General features: G+C 40.0%; 1 protein-coding gene across 2 annotated transcripts in view; it reads left to right on the top strand.

Annotated features, from left to right (window-relative positions):
* Nucleotides 1-21673, top strand: part of SH2D4B (SH2 domain containing 4B) — a 124242-nt gene that overhangs the window by 47148 nt on the left and 55421 nt on the right. For both annotated transcript variants that reach the window (XM_036026738.1, XM_036026737.1), the window contains exons 2-3: nucleotides 204-363; nucleotides 2241-2388. In XM_036026738.1, the coding sequence (XP_035882631.1) occupies nucleotides 204-363; nucleotides 2241-2388 (308 nt within the window). The remainder of the gene's footprint in view (nucleotides 1-203; nucleotides 364-2240; nucleotides 2389-21673) is intronic.

Raw genomic sequence — 21673 nt, 5'->3', positions numbered from 1 at the left:
TTTGCAGGCTGACTTGGCTGCTCTGTTGCTCCCTATAGGGAGTGGGAGGGTGAGACAGCTGTGGACCTGCACGTAGGCCAAAATCTCTCTGGGATCTTCTTTGTTGATGACAAAGTGGATGCAGAGTGGTTGTATAGCATCAGCCAATTAGAACTCAGACATGTTTCTTTTTCTTTCTTGTTCCTCCTTATGTTGTGAAGCAGCAAGTGACAAGCACATCCAATGGCTCCTGGGGGCAGATGGCGAGGTTTGGGTCTGGATCATGGGAGAAGGCCCTGGTGACAAGCCCTATGAAGAGATCTCTGAGGAGCTGATTGCAGAGAGGGCACGGCTGCAGGCTCAGAGGGAGGCTGAGGAACTCTGGTGAGAGGTGCCAATGGGTGTTGGGTGGGGCCTGAACTCAGAGCCTTGGGGTGGGTTCCAGATAAGGGTGATAGGTTGTGGGTAGTGGGGAGGAGGTACCAGGCAGCTGGATGCCTGTTTTGAGCTCTGCTAAGATTAGGTAACCAAATCATCAAAGTCTTGCATCAGATGGACCTTGTGGATTCAAATCTTGGTTACACCAAATAGAAATGAGCTAACTGGGGGCTTGGTTTTCACATCTGTGGTGTGGGTATAATAACACTTTCTATTTGGATGTGGTTCAGATTCATCGAGATGATGCATATGCCTGCTTTTGCTTTTTTTTTTTTCTCACTGGGATAGTAGAGCAGTTTGGATTCACTTTTGTATATACACTTGTTTCTCTTTCATGGACATTTGAGCCCCCAGTGAGATGTGGAGTCACATTTATTTCCTAAACGACTTTTGACATCTTTTCACCAAGCTTGAATGCCAACATTTCCCCTCACTCCAATTTTTAGTGACAGAGTTTTAACTGTAAAATTGTTAGTAACAATCCAACACCTGTCACATATGATAACCACAGTGAGCATTTAGGCAATACAGATATTCCTTGATTTATGATGGGGTTATGTCCTGATACACTCATAGTAAACTGAAAATATCAAAAGTTGAAAACACATGCACTATACCTAATCTACTGAACATCACAGCCTTGCCTAGCTTGCCTTAAATGTGCTCAGAACGCTTACATTAGTGCACAGCTGGGCAAAATCATCTAGCATGATGATGACACTGTAGAGTATGGGTTGTTTATCCTCTTGGTGTGGGAGCTGTGGCTTTCTGTCACTGCCCAGCCTCACAAGAGACTATCTTATAGTATATGAATAGCCTGGGAAAAGAGCAAAATTCAAAATTCAAGGTACAATTTCTCCTCTTTGTATATTACTTTCACACCATTGTAAAGCTGAAAAATCATAAGTCAAACTATCATAAGTCAGGGACTGTCAGTACATGTTTTGTAAACTGCTTTATTTACACTATGGTAAATTGATTAATATAGATTCATAACATTATTTAAGATTACTGCCATGACTGATGTAGCTTAGTGGGTTGGGGATCATCCCACAAACCGAAAGGTCATGGGTTCAATTCACAGTCAGGGCACATGCCTTGGTTGTGGGCCAGGTCCCCGGTTGGGGGCCTGCAAGAGTGGTAACTGATCAATATTTCTCTTGTGCATCAATGTTTCTCTCCCTCTTTTTCTCCGTCCCTTCCCATCTCTCTAAAAAATAAATAAAATCTTAAAAAATTACTGTACAGTGTTCTCATTACATGGGAAACCTAATGTACTGGTCCTGTTGATGGACATTTATGTCACTTGTCATTCTTTATCTTATAAAAATCCTCTGATGAACATCCTTTATCTGACTTTGTAAACTTGAGTGGGAGATGGTATTTTGGATTACTTACCCCCCCCCGGCTTCCAGAACAATTCTGGTGATTTATACCCCTACACAAGAGAGTGCCTATTCCTCCCTGCTTTTGCCAACATCAAGCTTTGTTGACTCTAGACATTTGTCATTCTAAGAGTCCAATACTGCCCAAGGTGAAGGGATTAAGAAGTACAAATTGGTTGTTAGAGTAAAGTCATGGGGATGTGAAGTACAGCATAGGGAACATAGTCAATAATATTCAAATAATTATGTGTGGTATCACATGGGTGTGAGATTTATCGGGATGATCACTTAGTAAGTTATGTAATGTCTTATCATTGGGGTGTACCCCTGAAACTAATATTAAAAAAAGAAGTAGTGCCCATAGCTTTTATTTGAACTTCTGTTATGTAGGCCTTCAGTTTCCATATGAGCTTATACCTATTGGTGTTCTCTTGGAAGGAGACAGAAGGAGGCAGAGATCACCAACAAGTTCCGGGATGCTCTGGCCAATGAGAAAGCCCGAATCCTGGCAGAGAGGTGGAAAGTGGAGATGGAGGACCGGAAGGCTGCCAAAGTCCTAGAGGAGCGCATTCGTGAGGAATTTAAGGTGAACCAGTGCATGGGGCATCTGTGCATGGCTACCTGCTCTAGCTCCCAGGCCACTGGTTTGGCCATTGGTTATTACTGAGTGCTTTATGAGAACAGAAATCTGGTATGTCTGAGCAGGAAGGAACTTGACCTATCATTTGAGCCAGTCCACTTCTCATTGTAAAGCTGAGAAAACTGAGGGTCAGACAGGGAAGAAACTTGCCAAGGCCACGTGTAGTTAGGGACAGAGCCAACATCAGAACTCAGGCCTTCTGCATCCCAAACCAAGATTCCTGAAACAAGGCCTGGAAAAAGCAATGTTTGTAGTCAGGTCAACCTGGGATGCAGTTTTCACTCTACTGCTTACTGCTGTGTGATCTTGGGAAGCTTGGGGAACTTCTCTGAGCCTTTACTTTATTGTTTGTAATATTAGGATAATAACAACTTCCAATTTGAGGTTTTTGGAGGATTCAAGGAAATTAAAAGGGTACATTTTCTGGCCCTGGATAGGGAGCTGTTGGTAACCTTGCATGCCTATTCATTCTGGGAGAGTTTGGAGCTGGTGAAGGAGATTTATAGAAGCTTAGGTAGCTTTAAAAATTTTATTTCTGCTCCCCATTTTGAGATTTTTTTGCTACAATAATAATACATTTTGGGCGGGGGGGGGGTAGAGAACTCAGAAATGCATATAAGCAAAAAGAAGAAAGTAATAATCATTCCAAATCCCCCCAATTATATCATTTTGTGAAGTGTAGATTAATGATTTTCAACATGTGTGCCCCAAGAATTTTTAAAACATGCAACACCTGGGACTTTTGACCAAGATGGAGGCATAGGTAGTCACACTGTGCCTCCTTGTGCAACCAAAACTAAGGACAACAAGAATTTAGAAACAAAAAACCAACCAGAACTGAGAGAAATGAACCAAATGGAAGTCTGACTACCATTCATCAAGACTGGTAAAGAGGGGCGGAGTCGGAGGCCTATGGAGAAGGGTTGAGGGGTTCTAGTAGGAAAACGTGGTGGCTGGCAGACATGGGTGTGCAGGGCGCAGACGGCAGTTGGCGGACCTGTGGCAGACCCTGGGCACGGGAGGCAATGAGCAGACCCAGTGAGGGGTGGAAGGCAGCTGGCTGTCCGCAGCTACACATTCGTATGCAGACAAACTAAGCGAAAACGGGCAGCAACACAGACCGTGCAACCCAGGGACCCAGCACTGGGAAACAAAGCCTGAAGGCACCGATTGAAAACACCTGTGGGAGTTGAGGCCAGGAGATTCTTTCAGCCTCACAGGAGTCTCCTTGGGGAAACCCACAGAGTCCAAGAAAGGACACAAGCCCACCCGCCCGGGAGCCAGCACCAGAAGGGCCCAGTTTGCTTGTGGGAAGCGGCAAAGGGGACTCAAGTCCTAGAGAGGGTGGAGCAGGCACCATTGTTCCCTCTCAGACCCTGCCCCCACATACAACGTCACAACCCGGCGACTGAGGTGCCCCGCCCTGGTAAACACCTAAGGCTCCGTTCCTCATACATAACAGGCGCGACCAGACCAAAGAAAAAAAATTAAAATAAAATAAAAAAGGTGGCTCAAACATAATTAAAATCCCCAGAGCCAGTTTTTTTAAGCGACCAAGAGATAACCAACCTATCAGATGCACAGTTCAAAGCACTGGTGATCAGGATGCTCACAGAATTGTTTGACTTTGGTCATAAATTAGATGAACAAATGCAGGCTACGATAAGAGAAATGAAGGATAATATACAGGGAACCATTACTGTTGGACAGAAATCTGGGTTTCAAATCAATGGAAGGGATCAGAAGGAAGAAAGGAACAACCAAACAGAAAAGAATGAAGAAACAAGAATTCAAAAAAATGAGGAGAGGCTTAGGAACCTCCAGGACATGTTTAAGCATTCCAACATCCGAATTATAGGGGTACCAGAAGGGGAAGAGGAAAAACAACAAGTGGAAAAGTTATTTGAACAAATAATGAAGGAGAACTTCCCCAATCTGGCAAGGGAAATAGACTTCCAGGAAGTCCAGGAAGCTCAGAGTCCCAAAGAGGTTGGACCCAAGGAGGAACACGCCAAGGCACATAATTATATTACCCAAGGTAAAAATGAAGGAGAGAATTCTAGAAGCAGCAAGAGATAAGGGCACAGTTACCTACAAAGGAGTTCCCATCAGACTGTCAGCTGATTTCTCAAAAGAGACCTTGCAGGCAAGAAGGAGCTGGAAAGAAGTATTCCAAGTCATGAAAGGCAAGGACCTATATCCAAGATTGCTCTATCCAGCAAAGCTTTCATTTAGAATGAAAGGGGAGATAAAGTGCTTCTCAAATAAGGCCAAGTTAAAGGAGTTCATCATCACCAAGCCCTCATTATATGAAATGTTAAAGGGACTTATCTAAGAAAAAGAAGATAAAAAATATGAACAGTAAAAAAAGACATCAAACTCACAGTTAGTAACAACCATACCTAAAACAAAAGCAAACTAAGCAAACAGAACCACAGAAATGGAGATCACATGGAGGGCTAGCAACAGAGCAGGGAAGTGGGAGGAGGAGAGAGGGGGAAAATATATAGAGAATAAGTAGCATAGACAATAGGTAGAAAATAGACAGGGGGAGGGCAAGAATAGTATGGGAAATGTAGAAGCTAAAGAACTTATGACACATGGACATGAACTAAAGGGGGGAATGTGGGTGGGAGGTGGTGGGAAGGCTGGAGAGGAGTGAAGGGGGCAAATGGGACAACTGTGATAGCATAATCAATAAAATATTTTTAAAAAAGAGTAAAAAAATAAGTAAAACATGCAATACCTGACTATTTAGTCAAGGACACTGATCTCTTTTCCCTTAGATTGTCAGATAAAAAAATGACAACACCCAAAACAACAATAGCTGTGAAGTGTGAATGAATCAAAATTATACCCATTTTTAATAAGGTTGGCAAAAATATATTTTTTGGTTGTGCCACACAATTCTAGTAATTAGTTTATTGTGTCCATGAGATGAAAAGTTGGGCAGTCATTGGTGTGGATTAATGGCATTTGCCCCTTACAATTATAACTCCCTTTTTATCACAATGATTATGTAGTGAGGACATTGGCCCCTTAAGATCATTTATATTGTAAATATTTTCCTTAGTGTTGTGTTTTTATTCTTAATTTTGATTAGAGCTCATAGAGTACAGAAGGTTAAAATTTGTACTAGCTAATTTTATCAATCTTTTTCTTTATTATTTGTTTTATGCCTAGAAAGATCTGTGTCACCACAAGATTATAAAATACTAATATACATTGTTTTCTATATTTTTCATAATTTTGTTTCTTTGCATTTAATTTTCTTTCACTTTGAAATGTGGTTTGATATAGAGCTCTAACTTCATTTTTTTCAAGTGGTTAGCCAGTTGTCTCAATATCATATATTATGTAATTTACCTTCTCTCCTATTTTTAAAGTATATTTTATTGATTATACTATTATAGTTGTCCAATTTTTCTCTCCATTTTGTTGTCCTCTGTCCTGTACCAGCATCCCTCCAGCATTCCTCCCACCCTTAGTTCATGTCCATGGGTCATACATATAAGTTCTTTGGCTTCTCCATTTCGTATACTATTCTTAACTCCCCCCTGTCTATTTTGTATCTTCCAATTATGTTGCTTATTACCTGTACTTTTTTGCCTATTCTCCCCTCCCTCCTGATAAATCTCCATGTGATCTCCATTTCTGTGATTCTGTTCCTGTTCTAGTTGTTTGCTTACTTTTTTTTTTTTAAGGTTCAGTTCTTGATAGTTGTGAGTTTGTTGTCATTTTACAAGTCATAGTTTTGATCTTCTTAGATAAGTCCCTTTAACATTTCATATAATAAGGGGTTGGTGTTGATGAACTCCTTTAACTTGACCTTATCTGGGAGGCACTTTATCTGCCCTTCCATTCTAAATGATAGCTTTGCTGGGTAGGGTAATCTAGGTTGTAGGTCCTTGCTTTTCATTATTTTGAATACTTCTTGCCAGTCCCTTCTAACCTTCAAAGTTTCTTTTGAGAAATCAGCTGATAGTGTCATGGGAACTGCTTTGTAGGTAACTGTCTCCTTTTCTCTTGCTGCTTTTAAGATTCTCTCCTTGTCTTTAATCTTGGGTAATGTAGTTACATTATATTATGATGTACCTTGGTATGTGCTTTCTTGCGTCCAACTTCTTTGGGACTCTTTGAGCTTCCTGGACTTCTACATCTATCTCCTTCACAGATTGGTAAAGTTTCATTCTTTATTTTTTTGAAACAAGTTTTCAATTTCTTGCTCTTTCTCTTCTTCTGGCACCCCTATGATTCAAATGTTGGAATGTTTAAAGTTGTCCCAGAGGTTCCTAACCCTCTCCTCATTTTTTTTTATTCTTGTTTCTTCATTCTGTTCTAGTTGAATGTTTATTTCTTCCTTTTGTTCCAAATCATTGATTTGAGTCCCAGTTTCCTCCCCTTCAATGTTGGTTCCCTGTATATTTTTCTTTATTTCATTTTGCATAGCCTTCACTTCTTTGTTTTTTGACCATACTCAATAATTTCTGTGAGCATCCTGATTACCAGTGTTTTGAATTCTGCATCTGATAGATTGGCTGTCTCCTTGTTGCTTAGTTATTTTTCTGGAGTTTTGATCTGTTCTTTCATTTGGGCCATATTTCTTTGTCTTTGTCCACCTGTTATGTTGCAAGGGGCAGAGATTTAGGTATTTGTTAGGGTGGGTAAACCCACTTTGCTGCATGTGGACTGTATGTGGGGGAGGGGTCTGAGAGGGAACAATGCTGTTTGCTTAGCTCTCACATACTTTCAGTCCCTTCCTCCACTACCCACATCCAAATTGTACCTTTCTGGTGCTGATTTCTGGGGTGGGTTGGCTTGTGTATGTTGTAGGACCTCATAGGCTCCTCCAACAGACTTTCCTGTGAGACTGGCAGTTTCTCCTGCTGCCACAACTCTCATAGGTTTTTACAGCGAGTGGTTTTGAAACTTTCTTTTCCTGCGCTGGAATCCTGGGTTGCACAGACTGTCTCACTACCCAGTCATTCCTCCTACTTTATCTGTATTCAAATGTGGATCCACCCAGTCTACCAGCCGCTGCCTTGCTGCGCTTCCTCTCTGCCACAGCTGCTTGTCTCCATCCTTCCTACCAGTCTGGGTGAGTGTTTCTTCTTTAACTCCTTGGTTGTTGGACTACCATCCAGTTTGATTTTCTGGCAGTTCTGTGTGTTTTTTTTTAATTGGTTGTCATCCTGCTTTTGTTTATGTGAGGAAGCAAAGAATATCTAACTATGCCTCCACTCCATCTTGGCCAGAAGTCCTAACCTACCCTCTTTCTTTTCATTGGACTTGCTGCCTTGATTTTTACTTCTTACTTCTGTATCTCTCCATGGATTTTTGTTCTTTGCTTATTCCTGAGCCACATTTACTTTTTTAAATTATTGTAGTTCAAACCTTAACATCTGTTATGGTGAGAACCTACCATTACTCTTCATTTCCAAAATGAGCCTGGCTAATCTTACCCATTTTTTTCCTACTGGAGATAAATTTGAATTATTTTGTTACTATTCTCCTCCCCATCATCAACAACAAAAAACATACTCTGATTTTCACTGGAATTGCATCAACCTTACAGCTGTATTTGTGTAACATGGACACTCTCACAATACTAAATCCCTGAACTTTCTTGTTCAGGAATGTGGTATAGTCTTCCTGTCAGCTAAATTTTCTTTTTCATCTTTGATAAAGTTTTTTTTTAACACCGGTAAATGCATTGGCCACCACATCCCAGACATTCACAGTGTGTTTATGTGCTTCACATTCACTTATGCTTCTGTTTTTTGGACTTTGGTAAAATTTATTGTTATTAAGTACTCCACAATTGTTTTTTAGTTAAACCTTGGCTTAATATTTTTTGCTGCTATCATGAATGAGATTGTTCTCATTACCTTAAAACCTATTGTAATTGCTCATTATATATTTATATTGCTACTGATTTACTTAACGTTTTTAATCTTAATTATTTTTTTCTATTTTTTACTGTTATTGAAGTACAGTTGTCTCCATTTTCCTGCCATCACTCGCACCCGCCCCAGCCATCCCCACCTCCTACCCTCAATCCTATCCCACTTTAGCTTTATTCATGTGTCCTTTATAAATGTTCCTTGATGATACTTCCCCCATTTACCCCATTATCTTTTTGCACCTCTTCTCTGGTTACCGTTAGTGTGTTCTTTATTTCAATGTGTCTGGTTATATTTTGCTTGTTTGTTTCCTTTGTTGATTAAATTCCACTTATAGGTGAGATCATATAGTATTTGTCTTTTACCATGTGGCTTATTTCAATTAGCATATTGTTCTCCAGATCCATCCATGCTGTCACGAAGGGTAGGAGCTCCTTTCTTTCTGCTGTTTGGTATTCCATTGTGTAAATGTACCATAGATTTTCGATCCACTAATTTATTGTTGGGCACTTAGGTTGCTTCCAACACTTAGCTATTGTAAATTGTGCTGCTATGAACATTGGGGTGCATAGGTTCTTTTGAATTGGTGTTTCAGGATTCTTAGGGTATAATCCCAGCAGTGGAATTGCTGGGTCAAGAGGCACTTCCATTTTTAACTTTTTGAGGAAATTCCATACTATTTTCCACAATGGCTGTACCAGTCTTCATTCTCACCAACAGTCTACCAGGGTTCCCTTTTCTTCACAACCTTGCCAGTACTTCTTGTTTGTTGATTGAGTTATGATGGTTATTCTGACCAACAAGAAGTGGTATCTCATTGTGGTTGTAATTTGCATGTCTCTGATGGCTAGTGATGCTGAGCATCCTTTCATATGTCTCTGGTCCCTCTGTATGTCCTCCTGGAGAAGTGTCTGTTCAGATCCTTTGCCCATTTTTTAATTTGATTGTTTGACTTCCTGAGGTGGAGTTGGGTGAGTTCTTTATGTATTTTGGAGATCAAACCCTTCACTAAGGTAACAATTGTGAAAATATATGTTCCCTTATGGGTGGTTCCCTTATGGGTGGTTCATTTTGCTGATGTTTCCCTTAGTTGTGCAGAAGCTTTTTATTTTGATGAAGTCCCATTTGCTTATTCTTTCCTTTATGTCCCTTGCTCTAGGGGACATATCAGTGAAAATATTGCTGCATGGAATATCTGAGATTTTCCTGCCTATGTTTTCCTCTAGGATTTTTATGGTGTCATGACCTGTATATAAGTCTTTTATCCATCTTGAGTTTATTTTTGTATATGGTGCAAGTTGATGGTTCCATTTTTTGCATGTAGCTGTCCAGATCTACCAACACTATTTGTTGAAGAGGCTATTTTTACTCAACTTTATGCTTCTTCCCCCTTTGCCAAATATTAATTGGCCATAGAGACTTGGGTTTATTTCTGGGCTCTCTATTTTGTTCCATTGATCTATGTGTCTGTTCTTATGCCAGTACCAGACTGTTTTGATTACTGTGGACTTCTAACATAGTTGATGTCAGGTGTTGTGATTCCTCCTACTTTGTTCTTTTTTCTCAAAATTGCTGTAGCTATTTAGGATCATTTGTGGTTCCATATAAATTTCTGAAATGTTTGTTCTACATCTGTGAAATATGTCATTGGTTATTAATAGGAATTGCATTGAATCTGTAAATTGCTTTGGGTAGTATGAACATTTTGATAATGTTAATTCTCACAACCCGTGAGTATGGTGCATGCTTCCATTAGTTTGTGTCTTCCTTAATTTCTTTCTTCAATGTTGTGTAGTTTTCTGAGTACAGGTCTTTTACCTCCTTGGTTAGGTTTATTCCTAGGTACTTTATATTCATTTTGCTATATCAAATGGGATTTTTTCCTGATTTCTGTTTCTGATATTTCATTGTTGGTGTATAAAAATGTCTTCAATTCCTGAATACTGACTTTGTATCCTGCTGTTTTCCCAAATTCACTTACTAGGTCTAATAGTTTTTTGGTGGAGTCTATAGGATTTTCTATGTATATTATCATGTCATCTGCAAACAATGACAGTTTTGCTTCCATGTTTCCAATTTGGATGCCTTTTATTTCTTTTTCTTGTTCGATTACTATAGCTAAGACTTCCAGTATTATGTTGAATGTGAATGGTGAAAGTGGATAACCTTATCTTGTTCCAGATCTTAGTGGGAAAGCTTTAAGTTTTTGCCCATTGAGTATGATGTTGGCTGTAGGTTTCTCACATATGGCCTTTATTATGGTGAGGTATGCTCCCACTACTCCCACTTTGCTAAGTGTTTTTTATTATAAATGGGTACTGTATCTTATCAAATGCTTTTTTCTATTGATATGATCATGTTATTTTTGTCTTTCCTATTGTTTATGTGACATATTATGTTTATTGGTTTGCATCATCCTTTCATCCCTGGGCTAAATCCCACTTGACCATAGTGTATAATTTTTTTTAATATATTGCTAGATGCAGTTTGCCAATATTTTGTTGAGGATTCTGTCATCTATGTTCATCAGTGATATTGGCCTGTAGTTTACTTCCTTTGTTGTGTCTTTATCTGATTTTTGCATTAGGATGATGCTGGCTTCATAAAAGGAGTTTGGGAGTCTTCCCTCTTCTTGGATAATTTGGAATAGTCTGTGAAGGATAGGGGTTAGCTCTTCATTAAATGTTTTGTAAAATTCTCCTGTGAAACTGTTGGTCCAGGCATTTGTGTGGTGGGAATTTTTTGATTAGTGCTTCACTTTTGCCAGCTGTTATTAGTCTGGTGAGGCCTTCTGTTTATTCTTGATTCAGTTTTGGGAGATTATATTTTTCTAGAAATTTGTCCATTTCACCTAGGTTTTCTAATTTCTTGAAATACAGTTTTTTGTAGTAATTTCTTACAATCCTTTTTGTTTCTGTGGTATCACTTGTATCTTTCCTCTTTCCTTTCTGGTTTGTTTATTTAGGTCCTCTCTCTTTTTTTATTGATGAGTTTGCTTAAAGGCTTGTTGATTTTGTTTATCTTTTCAAAGAACCAGCTTCTGGATTCATTGATCCTTAGAATTGTATTTTTAGTCCCTATGTCATTTAATTCTGCTCTGATCTTGATTATTGTCTTCCTTCTACTTGCTGTGGACTTTGTTTGTTGTTGTTCCTTCAGTTCTTGTAGATGTAGGGTTAGGTTGTTTATTTTAAATGTTTCTATCTTTTTAGGTAGGCCTGTATCACTATGAACTTCACTCTCAGGACTGCCTTTGCTGTGTCCCATATATTTTGGACTGTTGTGAATTCCTTTTTATTTCTTTCCAGAAACTTTTTGATTTTTTCCTTGATCTCATTCTTAACCTATTCATTGTTTAATAGCATGCTATTCAACCTCCATGAATTTGAGTGTTTTTGAGTTTTTCCCTTGACGTTGTTTTCTAGTTTCAGGCTGTTGTTGTCTGAAAAAATGCTTGATATAATTTTAATTTTCTTGAATTTATTGAGGCTTATTTTGTGTCCTACCATGTGGGCTGTCTTTGAAAATGTTCCATGTGCATTTGAAGAGAATTTGTATTTTGCTTCTTTGAAATGAAAAGTTTCATAGATTATCAATTAAGGTCATTTCATCTAGGGCATTGTTCAATGCCACAATATCTTTGTTCATATTTTGTTTTGAAGATCTATCCATTTTTGACAGTAGGGTTTTAAACTTCCAATATAAGTGTTTTGCTCTCTATATCTTTCTTGAAGTTCTCCAAGATTTTCCTTATATATTTCAGTACTCCTATGTTGGGGGCATATGTGTTTATAATGTTTGTGTCTTCTTGATGGATTCTTACCTTGAGTATTATGAAGTGACCTTCTGGGTCTCTTTTTATGGCCTATGTTTTGAAGTCTATTTTGTCTGATATAAGTGTTGGTACCCTAGTTTTTTTCCTGTCCATTTGTTTAGAATATTTTTTCCAAACCCTTCACTTTCAGTCTGTGTAGGTTTTTTGTTCTGAGGTGGGTCTCTTAGGCAGTATATGTGTGGGTCATGTTTCTTATTCATTCTGCTACCTTATGTCCTTTGATTGGAGCATTTAATCCATTTACATTTAAGTTATCATTGATAGTTACTTATTCATTGCTGTTTTACTCTCTTCTTACCTGTATTCCTCTCTCTCATTCTTTTTCTTCCTTTTCTTAAAGCAGTCCCTTTACCATATCTTGCAGTGCTGATTCGGTGGAGGCACATTCTTTCAGCCTTCTTTTGTCTGGGAAACTCCTTATTTCATTCTTAGAGGCTTTCATTTAGAGAGCCTTTCTGGATAGAGTATTCTTGGTTGCAGGACTTTGTTTTCTGTTACTTGTTTTCTTGTCATTCCTTCTGGCTTGCAGTGCTTCTGTTGAGAAGTTAGCTGCTAGTCTTATTGAGGCTCCCTTGTATGTTACTTTCTTTTCCCCCCTTGCTGCCATTAGGATTTTCTCTTTGTCTTTAAATTTTGCCATTCTATTTATGATGTGTCTTGGTATGGGCCTGTTTGGGTCCCTCTTGATTAGGACTCTCCCTGTGGTTCCTGGATTTGTGTGACTTTTTTTTTTATTTTCAGAGAGGGAAGGGAGGGAGAAAGAGGGAGAAAGAGGGAAAGAGAGAGAGAAAGAGAGAGAGAGAGAGAGAGAGAGAGAGAGAGAGAAAGAGAGAGAGAGAGAGAGAAAGATCAATGTGGGGTTGCTGGGCATCATGGCCTGCAACCCAGGCATGTGCCCTGACTGGGAATCGAACCTGCGACACTTTGGTTCACAGCCCACGCTCAATCCACTGAGCTATGCCAGCCAGGGGGGGATTTGTGTGACTTTTTCTCTCAACAAATTAGGGAAGTTTTCCATCATTATTTTTTCAAACAAGTTTTCTATCTCTTGCTCATCTTCTTTTTCTGGTTTCCCTATTATACAGATATTATTACATTTCATGTTTCCTGCCATTCCCTTAACCCCTCTTTGTTTTTTTTTTTTTTTTTTTTTTTAGAGTCTTTTTTCCTTTTCTTGCTGTTTCTGGGAGTTTTTTTTCTACCTTGTTCTCCATCTTGTTGATTCAATCCTCTTCTCATTTAGGCTGTTTTTTACTCCTTCTGCTGTGCTCTTCAGTTCAGAAATTGTATTCTTCATTTCCTCTCAGCTCTTGTTGATTGTTTCTGTGTCCTTTTTCATTCTGATGTAATTCACAGTAAGTACCTTGTAGCTTCTCTGTAGTTTTTTGTAATTTTCACTGAGCTCATTGAGCTTCCTTATAACCATTGTTTTGAACTCAATCTCTGATAGTTGCTTAGCCTCTGTTTCATTTGGGGCTTATTTATTTGTCTTCCCATTGTTTTTTGAGACTCTTCTTGTTAGCCTAAGTTGATCTGTTCTGACTTCCTGAGTTTGTGTTATGAACTTCTATGGCAGGAGACCTGTGAGATTCAGTGGTGCAGTTTCCTTGATCTCCTGAACTTGATTGTGTTAGGATGCTCTTTATGCCATTTATGTTGGCTCTCTGGATGTAATTGGGTTTTGGGATGTAATTGTTTTGGGGTCATTCTTTGGTAAGTACTTCCCTTTTGCTGGTTGACTGAGGGTTACTCCACCTACCAGGTCTTATATGCTATTGTGAAGGTGCTGCCAGAAGAAAACCACAAAGCCCAGGGAACAAACCCATGTCTGCAAAGATATCTGCACCCCTCTCCTGATGCAATCCCACTATCAACAGCAAATTAACCAGTATTAATAAGGGTGTAAAGAAATTGAGACTATTTTAAGAAAGGAGAGAAAGGAAGTATAGTATAAAATCTAGTAACTTAACATGCACAAACTTGATGGACAAGAAATGAATGTTACAAAGCTATGCAGGAAAGAAAATATCCATAATCATGGAGAATACCACAGTGGATTTCATCTCAGTAGCCTCTAGTATTTACCACTGTTTTTCCTTTCTGGATCCTCCTCTGGTGATGTCAGGTGTTGACCCCTTCTGACCTTAGGCAGTCTGCTCTGAGACTGCACCTTATCTGCTGTCTGAGTGTGTCTACTTCAGTTGTTAATGTAGTCACTCTGTACTCAGCAGTCAGGCTTAAGCCCCATAGCATGAGGCAGAATCATCTCTGGGATTGGGGCTATTGTTTCTCTTCAGGCTGCTGCTGTTCAAAGGAAAGTGGTCTGCCTGAGCAGGATCACTGCTGCCATAGAGGTGATGACTCAGCACCAGGATCCCAGCAGTTACTTTCTCAGTTTTGTCCCAAAGCCTCTGTCCCCAGTCTCTCTTCAAGCAGTCTCCTCTCCTCTAGTCCAATATGCATCCCCCCCTTGCCAGGTATCTACTGTCTTTGGCTGTCTCCTTTAGTTGTTAATCTAGTCACTCTGTATTCATCCATCAGGCTTAAGCATAATAGAGCCAGGGCAGTCTCTCCTGGGGGTGGGGCTGTTGTTTCCCCTCAGGCTGCTGCCACTAGGGGAGGTCTGCCTGAGCAGGATGGCTGCTGCAGTATGGGGGATGACTTAGCAGCAGAATCCTGGTGGCTACTCTCTCAGTTCTCTCTCCAAAGCTTCCATTGCTAGTCTCTCCTCAAGCATCTCTAGTGCACTCTGCTCCTGTCTTTGCTGGAGCCCTGGGCAAGTTCCTGCAAATGAAAATTTATGTGTTAGCCCTTTAAATGGCTCTTTGTGTCTCTAGCTATATGTCTCTGGCAGAGAGCAAGCCTGCTGCTTTTTGCTGCTGGTTGTTATCTGCATACTCTTTGGGACTCTGGTGCTCTAGGCTGGGGATCTCAGCTTAGGGTTTAGATCCCACACATCTCAGGGGGACCCAACCAGTTGCTTAATTATCCCTCTGGTGCTGATGTCTGTGGATGCCCACCCAGCCCTCTTGAGTCTCCACTGCACTCCTTACCATTCAGTTAGTGCTGAAGATGATTCTTCTGTTTGTCTGAGGTTGTAAGCTTTCTCTCTTGCTATTGTTCAGTAGTTTTTTTCTGGGTGATTTCTCCACAATTTAGTTGTAATTCCAGATTGGTTCTGTGACTAAGTGTGGCTTCCATTTACTCCTCCATCATCTTGCCTCCTGTTTCTGGGTATCTCTACTTGTTTAATTTTCCCTTGAGTTATATTTTAGGAAATTTTTCTGAGTTATTAAGTGAAGTAATATTTACTCTCGAAACATTTTATTAAACATTTTTTGAACTTGCAGAAAGGATGAAAGAAAAATGAAATGAATACTCATGTTGTCCACTTAAATCCACCCATTATTAATACTTTGCCACATTTGCATTCTCTCCTTCTCTCTCTCTACACACACACAGACATATATATGTACAGGTGAGCAACATAGGCTTGAACTGCCTGAGTCCTCTTATATGTGCATTTCTTCAATAAATACTGTAAGTGTATTTTTCTTCCTTAAGATTTTCTTAACATTTGTTTTTCTGTAGCTTACTTTATTATAAGAATACAGTGTATAAAACATACAACATAAAAATATGTTAATTGACTATGTTAAAGCTTATAGGCAACAGTCGGCTATTAATAGCTAAGTTTTGGGGGTCAAAAGTTACACAAGGATTTTCATTTGTCCAGGCATTGGCACCCCAACCATCATGCTGTTTGAGTCAATGGTACATGTGTACACATATAATGTATAAATATATATATATATATACACACACACACATATATACTTTTTTTGCTGTTGTTTTCCTGGACAGTTGGAAAGGAAATTGCAGAGATCATACAATCTAATAATGCAGGGCTAAGCAATCTATTTTCTTTTTTTTTAATTTATTGATTTTTGAGAGATAGAAAGAGAGAGAGATTTGTTGTTACACTTATTTCTGCATTCATTGGTTGATTCTTATATGTGCTTTGACCACAGAATCAAACCCATAACCTTGGTGTATTGAGATGATATTTTAACCAGCTGAGCTACTGAGCTAGGACAGCAGTGTATTTAAGGAGCCAGATAGTAAACATTTTAGGCTTTGTGAGCCATATTGTCTCTGTGACAACTAATGAACTAGGCCATTGAGGCACAAAAGCTGCCATGGATACCATAGAAACAAATGGTGTGGTTGTTCCAATAACACTTTCTTGTCAATAATAGATTGAATCCAGATTTGGTCTGGGAACCTTAGTTTGCTTACTCCTGATCAAACCTGAAGTCCTTCAGTGGGCATTTCCCAAGTATAAGAACATTTTCCCTGCATAGCCACAACAATCATTATTATGCCTGCTGAAATGAACAATAATTCTATAATAGCATCTAAAATCCAACCCATACAATAGAAATGTTTAGTTTACATTGTTGGATTTTCCATATGATTACATATATCTGCTGGGGAAGAGAACCAAATCTTTTTACATATCTCTAACAATGAGAGTCACTTGCTCCAATCTCTGGTCTTCGTCTTCCCCAGAGGAGAGCTGAGGCTCAAATGCTGGAAGGTGGCTCAGTGGTGCAGGGGTCGGTTTACAACAAGTAGATTGTGAAGGGATTGAGTTCCCAGCAGGTTTTTTTTTTGTGGTTGAGGGGCTCCTTCTGAACCTCAATGTTGAGGGATGATAAACTGTGAACTGACTGTTCTGTTTAGGGTTCACAGAAGGTTTAGCAAAGTCAGGCCCTCAGGTTCCCTATGGGACCCAAATGCCAAATGGCACCCAAATTTGGTGGTGTTTTCAAAGAAGGTGATAGTCATTCTGTGTTTGTTTTTGTTTTGAAACTTAATTTGCTAAATGTGAAGGCTCAAACTCAAATACACATAGTAATCCTGCTGGCCTAGTGCATTTTGAGGAGCTTCAGAAATGCAAGTAGTGTCTGCAAGGTTTTGGAGGGGCCAACTAGAGCAGCATGCATTAGAAACATTGGATTATGGATGGACTCAAGTTACACAGTCCAGGTTTATGTGCTGGGAAATTTTCTGTCAGACCTGTCTGTAAATGAACTTGCTTTGTTGTAGTGATGAACTCTTCATCACAGGAAATGGTTAAGTACAGGCTGAAACAGTATTTGAAAATGTGTCTGTGGTGGATTAGATATGGCTGGTGGCAAATTCTTTGCCATTCCTCCATTGGGAAGGGATCTCTTTCCCCTCCTCTGCCTATGTAGCTTTGATCTATAAAATGCACTTTGATATGTAAAAATGACTCTGTAACTTTTAAGGACAGGCTCTAAGAGATTTGTAGCTTCTGCTTTTTTCCCCCTTTGGCAATGTTTACTTTTGGGAGCTGCCTATAAGAAGTCCTTCTACATTAGATTACATGCTATAAGGTATGTAACCTAAGCTAGCCAGAGAAGAGGCTGTGTGTGGGAGGCACCAGATATGTGAGTGAAACATTCTTGGTTTTCCCAGTAAATGACCTAAACTAAGTGACTGACCTCAGTGGACACCATGTGGAGTAGAAGGGCCGCCTAGCCAAGCCCTGCTTGAATTATTTTTATAGAATCACAAGCAAGTAAAATGGTTGTTGTTCTAAAGCACTTAATTTTCTGGTAGTTTGTTACTCAGCAATAGATAACTGAGACAGCTTTGCAAAAGGAATTTATGTATCAGCTTAGAAATTGGCTTAGATCATTTTTATTGTGCCTTTCAATGCCAAGATTCTAACAGAATGTGAGTCTTGCATGCAGCAGTGCACCAGCAACATTCATTTTACTTAATTTCCTTTTTTCCTGAGAACCTAAGGCAGGTTGTTTGGAATGGTGGTGGTAGCAATTGACTCCCTACTCTCAAAAGGCTTCCACGGTCCCAGGGGACAGGAACAACTCTATGAGCAAAAGGGAGGGTAGAGGAGCACCTCCAGGAGTCTGGGCACAGAAGAGACAGGAAATGGAATGATGAACATTCTGCTGAGGGGAGGGAAAGAAAACAAATGATGGCTGAAGGCAGACATAAACCTCAAAAAGTGGGCTGTTGAACCCTTGGCTGCCACATTAAGGGGTGGACTGTTCTTGTGGACAAAGCAGAGCTGTCAGGATCTCGATACAAAGAAGGACATGGTCAGATCCAGGTTTATGAGGCCAACTGGTGGTGATGGTATGATTCAAGTGATGCAAGTTTGGGGGAAGGACAGGCCATTTAGGGAAGTTTTGCAATGGTTGAGGTGGGAAATAATGAATCTGCAACTATGGAGGGAGATAGAAGGGGGTGGACATAGACAAATGGTGGTGGTAAAATCAATACGGCTTGGCAGCAGGTAGGTGCTGGGATGAGGGAAAACAAAGAGCAAAAGTGAGCCCGAAGCTGTGGGATGGGTACATGACACCCCTCTCCCGCTGAGAAGGAGATGCACACTCAGAGGAAAGAGAGAATGCTTGACTGTATGTGCTAAGGGAGATGGTGGAGGATGGAGAAGAGTACCTGAATAAGAAGCTGGTGGCAGAAGTTAGCTGGGCAGCCCATGCTGAGGATGTAGGTAGGTTCTGTAAATTCTCCTGGTCACAGGAAAAATAACAGAGAAAATTTATTTTAGAAAGTGGGGGCAGGCCCTGGCTGGGGTAGCTCAGTGGATTGAGCACAGTCTGCAAACCAAAGTGTCGCAGGTTCGATTCCCAGCCAGGGTACATGCCTGGGTTGCAGGCCATAACCCCCAGCAACCGCATATTGATGTTTCTCTCTCTCTCTATCTCCCTTCCTTCCCTCTCTAAGAATAAATAAATAAAATCTTAAAAAAAAAAAGAAAGTGGGGGCAGGAGGCAACCTCTGAATCTTGCATAGGGTTAAAGAGAGTATGTCAAATTAGAAGATACAGACAGCTGGAAGCCTGTTTTTAAAAACCCTTCTATTGTGGCTGGTGCCATTTGAGTGCAATTTACATGCATATACAAGTGTTGCTTTAGAAAAAAAGGGATCATGAGGCTAGATAAGATTTGCATTTTATTTTCCTGCATTGTTAACTCATGACACTGCTTTTTGGATGCTACTTCCTCAGCTTAAGACCCCAGAACATGGACAGCAAGGATCCTGCTTTCTCTGTCTACCTCAGGTCCTATGACCTCCTTTACTGCCTCCCAGGCTCCCTTCCACCTCTCCCACTTTCCCTGATGAGCAGCAGACACAGTTGATATAGTTAGGTTGTCCTTTAATTTTTCTCCATTTTCTATTTAAAGCCACTCTCTCTCTTTTTTTCCTCTTTAAGGTTGGAGTTCATTTTGGCCACTAATAACATCCTCTACAGCTATAGAAACTATCTCTGCCTTATTCCTGATAATACCACAAATAGTTGGAAAATTTTATTTTTCTATTTTCTCTTGAAAATTGTAGACTTTATCTGAGTTTCTCCTGGATAAGGCTGGTATCAACAAGACAACATGATGTGGTTTACCCTTTCCCCGTCACAGATCATCACAAACCTTATCATCACCTGCTCATTAATTCATTCACTCCTCTGGTCAGTGCTTATGGAGCATCTACTATCTGGTAGGCCCTGTGCTGGGAACTGGCGCTGGAGGAACATATGACACAGGCCTGGCCCTGCCCTTTTATCACCTCACAAAACCCAGTGCTATTATTGGGGCCAGACTAATGACAAAAACCACTGTGTCTTCCAGAAAAAGCATCTCTCTCGGTGATATTTTCCACTGGGGTGAGGTGGACTGGGCCTCTGTGGGCTTCTGTGGTGTGCTGTTACTGATGGATTATCAGGAGAAGGGGGATTGAATAAACTGGACAGTTCAGTGGGCCTTTCTTTGCCAGAAAAAGGCAGTTGATTCCTGAGATAGAAGGGGGGAGTGTCTGTCTTTTGGCTGCATTGGCCTTTGGCTGCTAAACGTAAGAAAGATTGGCTTTCTTCAGTGATCACAGTGGGCCAAAGTATTCTGATTGTAGCAGTGAAAATGAGAGTTTTTAGCAATTTAACCTGTGAGGGTTGAGCACTTTAGCAAGGCCATGGCAAGTAAGAGGCAGTCCTCTTTATTTGTAGTTGCACAACATTTTCTTTTGTCGTCCTCATCCTCGTCTTTGTGAAGAGCTTGCTTTTGTCACAGTCATAGGCAAGTCATTCTCCTGTGAGAGGGATCACTGTAGGCACTGGCACTGGCTCTCAGGTGAAGAAGAATGAGTGAACAGGGACACTTATTTATTTGTTTAGACTTTTATTTGGGGTGATTTCCCTTCAACTTTTTTGATGTTTAATTAGCAAATAAAAATTGCATGTATTTAAGGTGTACTTTAGGTTTTGACCTAAAAGAATGTATTTTCTGACCTAAATTGCATGCGTTTTAAGTGTACTTACATTATAAAACAATGACCACAGTCAAGCTAATTAACATACCCATCACCCTATCAAGGTAGCTTTTTTAATATATGTGTGGTGAGAACACTTATGATTTACTTTCTTGGAAAATTTCAAGTATACACTACAGAATTAACTGTAGTCACCATGCTGTACATTAGATCTCCAGAATTTATTCATCTGACATAACTGAAACTCTGTACCCTTTCATCAAACACTATCTGAGTGCCTGCTGACTGATAAATGGATAAAGAAATGTGGTATATATATATAGACACACAACAGAATATTTGTGTTGAAAAGGAGGAAATTTTGCTCTTTGTGACAACACAGATGAACTTGGAGGACATTATGCTAAAGTTGAACTTGTAGAGGCAGAGGGTAAAATAGTGGCTACCAGGGGTTGAGGGATGGGACAATGGGTGCTGTCATTTGCTTTGCTGCTTTATGTTAGCCACAGCTAATTGGAATAGGAACACTGCATTGTAATTTGAGGTGAGTGGTCAAATGCCACTTGTTCACTGTATGCCAATCATGACCTTTCTCTGTGGTGTAGCCTCCTTCTTATGCGCTAAATTGTGTCCCCTAAAATACTTATGTTGAAGTCCCAACCCTCAGTATCTCAGAATATAAATATATTTGAAGATAAGATCTTTAAAGAGAGATCATGAAATGAAGTCTTTAGGGTGGGTCTTAATTCATTAGCACTGGTGTTCTTATGAGAAGAGGAAATTTGGATACAGACATGTGTGAACACAGAGAAAAGACCATATAAAGAAACAAGCCAAGGAGAGAGGCCTCAGAATGAAACCAACACTGTTTACACCTTGATCTTGGACTTCTGGAACTATGGGACAATACATGTCTGTTGTTTAAGCCCCCTGGTCTATGGCACTTTGTTTTGGCAGCTTCATCTCTACTCCCCGTATCTGTACAAGGGAGTGGTACCAGGGCATTAAAGACTCTCTGGCTCTGACAGGCCTGGCCTATCTGGACTTTCCTTAAAACCTGCACCTGCCTGAAAGACCCCCGTGGGCAGGTGATAGATGAAGTGCCTGAGTGGAAGCTGTCTTGATCAGTGACCTGTGTATTGAGTGAGGGAGGCAG

This window comes from Phyllostomus discolor, chromosome 5 (assembly GCF_004126475.2).
Source record: "Phyllostomus discolor isolate MPI-MPIP mPhyDis1 chromosome 5, mPhyDis1.pri.v3, whole genome shotgun sequence".
Taxonomy (NCBI): domain Eukaryota; kingdom Metazoa; phylum Chordata; class Mammalia; order Chiroptera; family Phyllostomidae; genus Phyllostomus; species Phyllostomus discolor.
Note: the sequence above shows the minus strand (reverse complement) of the source record. Positions and strands in the feature narration are given on the sequence as shown.